Genomic DNA, 6,759 nt, shown 5'->3' on the forward strand with positions numbered 1-6,759 from the left:
GGGGGGGGGGGCAGATTGTATCATTGGCTCAGGGTCAGAGTACAAAGCAAGATTGTCTTAAAACTAAAACAACTAAAAGCCACACAAACTAACAACAACAAAACTATATTTCTACAGGTTAGAAATGTATGATTTTTTTTTTTTATTGCCTGCCTGGCCCAAAACTAGGTAGAGCGTTAGCGTGTCAGTCAAGGAATGCGGGTGAAATGAGCTGGAATGGCCTAAGAATGGTAAGGACGAGAGCACTGTGCATGGCAAGCAACAAGCCCACCTCGGGAGCAGGCAGACAGCTGGCAAACTGGGCATATGCTCTGTTCAAAAGTCTGAATAAAGAGGGACTGGAGGTTGGTCAGGAGAGGGATGCTGGAGTCGAAGCGCAGCTCTGTGAGGGGGGGAACTGGGTCCAGTAGTAAGTGCAGGAGAGAAGACTGGCAGTAGGAAGGCCAAAGAGGCAGGGAAGCAAGGCATTCACACCAGCTAGAAGAGCTGCTAGACAAGCGCAACTAACCTAACACTGCTTAAGCTAGTTCCTGCACACAACTGTCGCAAGAGAGCCTGGGTTGGAGTTTTTACAGGACCTAGACAAAAATGTACAGCATTCTTAAGCCATATGCATGGCTTCCCAAAGCTCTTTCAATCGGCTCTCCTCAGAGAAGGCCTCATCAAGTACTGGGGACTGACCAAAGGGATCAACTAAGGCAAACAGAGAAAACAGAAAACACAGTGTAATACCAGAGAGATCCCCGGTGATGGAGGAAGTGCCGAAGTAATAGCCCCGGGGGAGCCGGACCCCAGGCATCTCAATGCAGTCCCTCCACTCATGTTTGCCATCAATGTCCATCATTATCTAGAACAAAGGAAAGATATATCAGGGACAGGCCACAGGAGCAAGGGTAGTGCCTATCACCAACTGCTCCAGGACAGGACTCACCGTCAGGTGCCTCTTGACATAGCGAATCACGAGGAAGGTGTCATAACGGAGATTGCGGACAATGGCTGTGCAGCCCCCAAGCTCTGTGGGCCGCCCATCCCGCTCATGATCATAGCTGAGGGAGCCGTTGTTCACCATGGCGGAGATGTAGGGGAATACCCGCTGGGACACAGGGAGGAAAAGCAGACAGTGAGGAAGAGCTCTTAGCAATGCCTGTACAATCGTGAGAGGAAACAAGCACCTTTTGGATCAGCAGAGGTCACCCTGCCTCATCTTAAGCGCCACCCCCAGCACCCATAAACAGATGATCACGCAAGGGACACGGACCCAGGAAGCACTGAATTCCACATGATGTTAGTAATTCTCCTTGCTCCAGGCCTCGGGCAGACCTGAAGTGGCCCTGCAAGACTCTGGAGACTGGCTCTATTCCTCCCAGCTATCATAATTTGGTACTTAAATGCTAGCAGTTTCCTCTTAATGGGCAGATACCTTTCTCCCCAGCTGCTGCTTAAAGAAAAGGAAATCATCTTCCAGGTCTCCACTTCAGCCCTATCCCTCTGCCCAAGCAAAGAGTTTTGCACACAGCAGATATTCTGAAAATACCTGTTTGAGTGGGCAGGGAAACCTTTCCAGTCTGGATAGCTCCTTTCAGACTCTACCCTACCAGTGTATGATGCTAAATGAAGTGGAATCCAGAAAGCTCTGCTGGAACAGGCTTTGGTGGGCTTCTCTAGCCACAACAACTTTTCGTAGTCAAAACTTTCAGCCCAGCCACACATAACTTCCAAGACTGCCAATAGTAAGAGGGCAACATCCCCCATAAAGGAAAACTTAAACATCTCCATGTTACCAACTTGGGTTTTACTTCTTGAGGTGCCTTCTCTCCAACAGAGCTGTAGAAGTAAACTTCCTCCCAACTGCTGAGCTACCATTCCAGAATGATCCCAGTGCAAGTCAATGCAGAGGGGCAGGGCGATGGGGGGGGGACACAAGGCATGCTGCTCCTTGGACAAGCTCCACACTGTCCCAGTGAACATGCAAGGAGGAAATGCAGTCAAGACCAGAGACTTGGAATTCCTGGGACAACAGCCACATGGACTCTAAGCAGCAAGAAATGTCAGATGGACATATGAGAATGAGGGAAGACCATGGTGAGTCAAGAATCGGGTACCTGGACTCCTGGAGAATAGCGCCTCTTCTGGGCCTGAGAGGGTCCAGCAGGTTATTACAGAAACAACACAGAACACAGGAGACCAAGTCAGAAAGAGACAGCCTTGGAAGAGCTGTGACCCTGCTGTGGTAGATGAATTCCCAGCCTAAATGCCCAGACAGAATTCTAGGGTCCACAAAGGGCACCCAGCAAGTTCCTGACTCTCACAATATGTGTCAGAGTAAACGCACAGGTGTCTGCGCTTTTGTAAGGCTGTCTGGTACCACCACCACCAAATTCCCAAGGGAGGCTACTACAAAGGTGTCTCTACCCCATGGAGGGGCCTGGGGCTTCCAGCAACTTTATGAAACACACCATCTTGCACTGTGCCCAAACACAACTGGGTTGTCTCCCAGACCACTGTATTTCTATAGCAAAGAGAGGGACAAGACTACACTTTTCTAAAGTTGAGATGTCTTCTCAGGGTCTCAGGATACAGCTCCTGACCGAAGACAAAATTCCCACTGTATGAGACCATGAAATTAACTCTAATCCAAAGGGATCATCCACCCTCTAATTGAGCCTCACGGACATCCATTTCCAAATAACTGCTGTCACTCCAGCCTATAACCCGGGGCAGGGTGAAGCTCTGCGGAGTGCAGCAGCCAGCAGCATAGGAAAACCACTGGGCTTGAGGGCACTTTAGCTCTGCCTCAGCAAACTTCCACAGCTCTAAACTACCAGCATTGAGAGAAACCCGTACAGGCTCAGCTCAGGTGGGGGAAGGGGACCCCAAAGCATTCACTCCTCTCATCCTTAGTGAGCACTTATGGTAAGAGCCAGTACTGTTTGAAATGCTGGGTCCAGTGGGAAACAGCCCAGACTGGTATCTGCTCTCACAGGGCTAACCCAGAGTGGGAGAGGCAGATAAATAAAATTTAGTAAAAAGCAAGCACATAAATAAAATTATTTCAGCCGGGAGGTGGTGGCCCATGCCTTTAGTCCCAGCACTCGGGAGGCAGAGGTGAGTTCGAGGCCAGCCTGGTCTACAAGAGCTAGTTCCAGGAAAGCTAGGACTGATACACAGGGAAACCCTGTCTCGAAAAACCAAAGAAAAATAAATAAATAAAATTATTTCAGACAATGATAACTGCTATGGTGAAGAAAAGGCAACACAATGGACAAGGGAACTCTGTTCTGATGGGACCCAGTGGTTATAGGGATCCAAGGATCCAAGATCTGATCTGATGTGTTAAGAACAAGAGGTTGGCACGTTGAGAACTCAGAGAAGACAGGTGTACCTGAAATCCAGCTAGTAAGGAAGAGGCTGCTGAAAGACAAGGCACAGGACAGCATATAGGTCTCATGGGTGGGCGGGTGGGGGGAGGGCAGAGCAGCTTTGCAGAAGTTGTTAACCACTGGCAGAATGTAAACAGGACCCGAGAGGCATTTGTCCATCCGAGGATGATAAAACACCATAAAGTTACTCTTGTGCAACTGTCATTTAGAGCAAGGTAATTGCCAGCATGTTATTAAGCAATTAACAGAAATGGGATTCTGAGAAAGCTTGTAACTTCAGAGAACAATTAAGGAAAGGAAGGGATTAAAAAAATGCCCTGGGGTGCTCTGATGACTTCAAGATTTGCTTCATTTATCACCTCTAATCACAAGTTTAATTTAGAATTTTAGAATGCCTAGGACAGCATTTCTTAGTCACAGGTGCCCAACTCTTCCCAAAGCTGGTTTACGTCATCTGATCATCCAGGAAGAGCCAGGTGGTGTGCTGTGCCCAAGTCAACTGGAGGACCTTTCATCATTACACATACAAGGGTACCCCCATAGAATTTCACCATCGTCTAGAGTGGGACACAGGGATTCATTCTTGTTTTTGTGTTTTGGAAGAGTTTCACATAGCCCTGGCTGGCATCAAAACTCTCTGAGTAGGGATGACTCTTTCTCATCTCTCTACCTATTCTTCCCAAATGCTGGGAATAAAGAATGTGCGTGTAGTCAATGCAGCTCTGGGGGTCAAATCTAGGGCTTCCTGAATGTCATAGAAGCACTCTAATTGAGCTACATCCTCGACCTCAGGAAGCCCACAACACGCAGACAAAATTAAATTCTGCACTAGATGACACTGGGCCCCAGGGCCCCAAAGCTACAATCCGTCTGCTTTAGCAACTCATACTATTCCTTTAACTCTTAACCTCATATAGCAGTCAGTCACTGAATGCCAGCTCGTTTTCCACTCCTAGTTAGGCGTTTTTAAAGTGTTTCTTGCATAGCCACCAATTCACAGGGCAGCAGATGGACAGCCCTACAGTCGGAACAAAACTGAATAACCTACCTAGGTAAGGTGAGTTTCACTCCTAATTTCAGAGTCACCAAAAATGAGAAATTCCCACCTGTTGTCCAAATGAATACTGTCTATAGCACAGGAAATGTCTCCATTCTTTGCACTATAGAGCTGCTCATGGTTTTTAAAATGACCCTCTATTACGAGCTAATTTTTGTTTTGTTGTGTTCTACTTTTTTGGAGAGAGGGTTTCTCTGTGTAGCCCTGGCTGTCCTGAATTGCTTTGTAGTCTAGGCTGGTCTCAAACTCAGAGATATGCGTGACTCTGCTTCCTGAGTGCTGGGATTAGAGGTGTGTACCACCCGATTCTTCTAGCTAAATTTTATAGCATTCACTCATTAAAAAGATACTCATGACTCTTCCTTGGACCCCTCCCACTCTCGGAAGTTTTCTCACTTTTCTCTCTTTTATGATCACTGGTGTTTTGCCTCATGTATGTTTGTGTGGGGGTGTCAGAAGCCCTGGAACTGGAGTTACAGACAGGGGTGAGCACCATGTGGGTGCTGGGAATTGAACCTGGCCCTCAGGAGGAGTAGCCAGTGAGTGCTCTTAACGACTAAGCCATCTCTCCAGCCCCTCACTTTTCTTAATAAATCAACTTCTTTCATTTTTCTTTAAAAAAAAAAAACAGCAACAACAACAACAAAAGATGCTCATGGAAGTAGCTGGGAATGTAGCTTAGGTGGCAGATGGACGTCCAGAGCCACATGAAACTGGGCATGGTGACACATGTCTGTAAGCCCACAGTCATCCTTGGTTACACAGCAAAGTCCAGGAGACCGTTTCTCCCTACCATCTCCCCAAAAGGATACTCATGAACTTTCAGATTTGTGAATTCTATACTAAAATCCTACAGGTCCAAAGCACATAGGCTGATCACCTAACAGAAAAGAATACCGAGGGCCTCTGGAAGCAGAGAGCTGGGTCTGTCTTACACTGCTCACGGCTGCATACATTTGGGAGCTATGTGACCTCCACATCACTATTCTTATTGGAAGCAGGGAAAATTATGTGTACAGCTCATAGGACTAGCTATGGGAAGAAGAGGTGATGGGTGGACCACCTGGCAGAGTGCCTGGCATTCAGGAGGAAGTCAATAAAAATCCAGTCACTTAATAACTAAATTAATGAATTTTTAGATATTATTCAAAGCCAGACTTTCATGATTGAGGGGAGAAATTTCCTTGACTGACATAGACCACCAAAATGTGCAGAAATATTTGGAAATTGATAGGCTCGGTTTCTTTTCCTTTTTTTTTTAAATTAAAAGTCATCTAATACCATTTTACAAAAGCACTTTTTTTTTTCTTTTTTCAAGACAGGGTGTCTTTGTGTAACAGCCTTGGCTGGAACTCACTGTCGACCAGACTGGCCTCGAACTCACAGAGATCCACCTGCCTCTGCCTCTCAAGTGCTGGGATTAAAGGTGTGTGCACCAACACCACCTAGCACACAAAAGCACATTTTAACACCAAAAAAAAAAAAAACCCCAAAAAACAAAAACAAGACACAAAGAACTATATAACTTCCTAAAACACACTTGAATACTTAGCACACAGGAATTTACTTCTCTATTCAGGATTTTGGACAGGGAAACGGTTTGAGCTCACCGACTAGCACAAGGGGGTACTTGAAGGGCACTGCTTGCCAGCCTAAGCCTGGCACAAACTGTTAGTATGTTCCTGACGCTCTACAGCTAGGATATGAAGATAAGGGTGGGGAAAGGAAAGACAAGACAAGGCGGCCACAGCAGCTACTGCCAAACGTTCCCGGTGAATCCACTTAGTGGAATGAGGAACAGCAGCATTTTCTGAGGACTGCATTCAGGGCACTGTGTTCAGTGATGGATCTGCAGGCTTTCACCTCTCAATCCTATGAGCCAGTTCTGGTATCCTCATTTTTAAAATTACATTTATTTAGTTTGCAAGGAAAGGGAACACCTATGTGCCGTGGTGTGGACTTTGAGGTTAGAGGTCAACTTGAGGGAGCTGGTTCTATCCTTGCTTGGCAACAAGCACCTTTAAACAGTGGAGCCATCTCTGTGATCCTCGGTATCCTCATTTCCCAGGTAAAAAGTCTTATCCAGGAGACACTAGTATTCAGTAACGCCCTTAATCTGGAGCTGGATTACTTAGTTTCTGACCTTAAGGGCATTATTGCAACACAAGTCTATCCATCAATATTTTTAAAAGAAGTTTCAGCCAAGTATAGTGGATACCTATAATCCCAATACTCAGGAGGGAGAGGCAAGAGAATTAATGCAATTCAAGGTCAGGTGGAGATACAAAGTAAGACCCTGTGAGTTAAAAAAAAAGGGGGGGG

General features: G+C 46.4%; 1 protein-coding gene across 2 annotated transcripts in view; it reads right to left on the reverse strand.

The window, feature by feature from the left end:
• The window catches only part of Lman2l (lectin, mannose binding 2 like), a 24,472-nt gene that overhangs the window by 5,258 nt on the left and 12,455 nt on the right, over positions 1-6,759 (reverse strand). The window contains exons 5-7 of one of the 2 annotated variants that reach the window (XM_005359922.3): positions 2,103-2,135; positions 932-1,093; positions 733-847 (exon numbers count right to left, since the gene is read on the reverse strand). In XM_005359922.3, coding sequence (XP_005359979.1) covers positions 733-847; positions 932-1,093; positions 2,103-2,135 — 310 coding nt within the window. The remainder of the gene's footprint in view (positions 1-732; positions 848-931; positions 1,094-2,102; positions 2,136-6,759) is intronic. The other variant, XM_005359923.2, reaches the window with a different exon arrangement.

This window comes from Microtus ochrogaster, linkage group LG2, assembly GCF_000317375.1.
Source record: "Microtus ochrogaster isolate Prairie Vole_2 linkage group LG2, MicOch1.0, whole genome shotgun sequence".
In the NCBI taxonomy this organism is placed as follows: Eukaryota; Metazoa; Chordata; class Mammalia; order Rodentia; family Cricetidae; genus Microtus; species Microtus ochrogaster.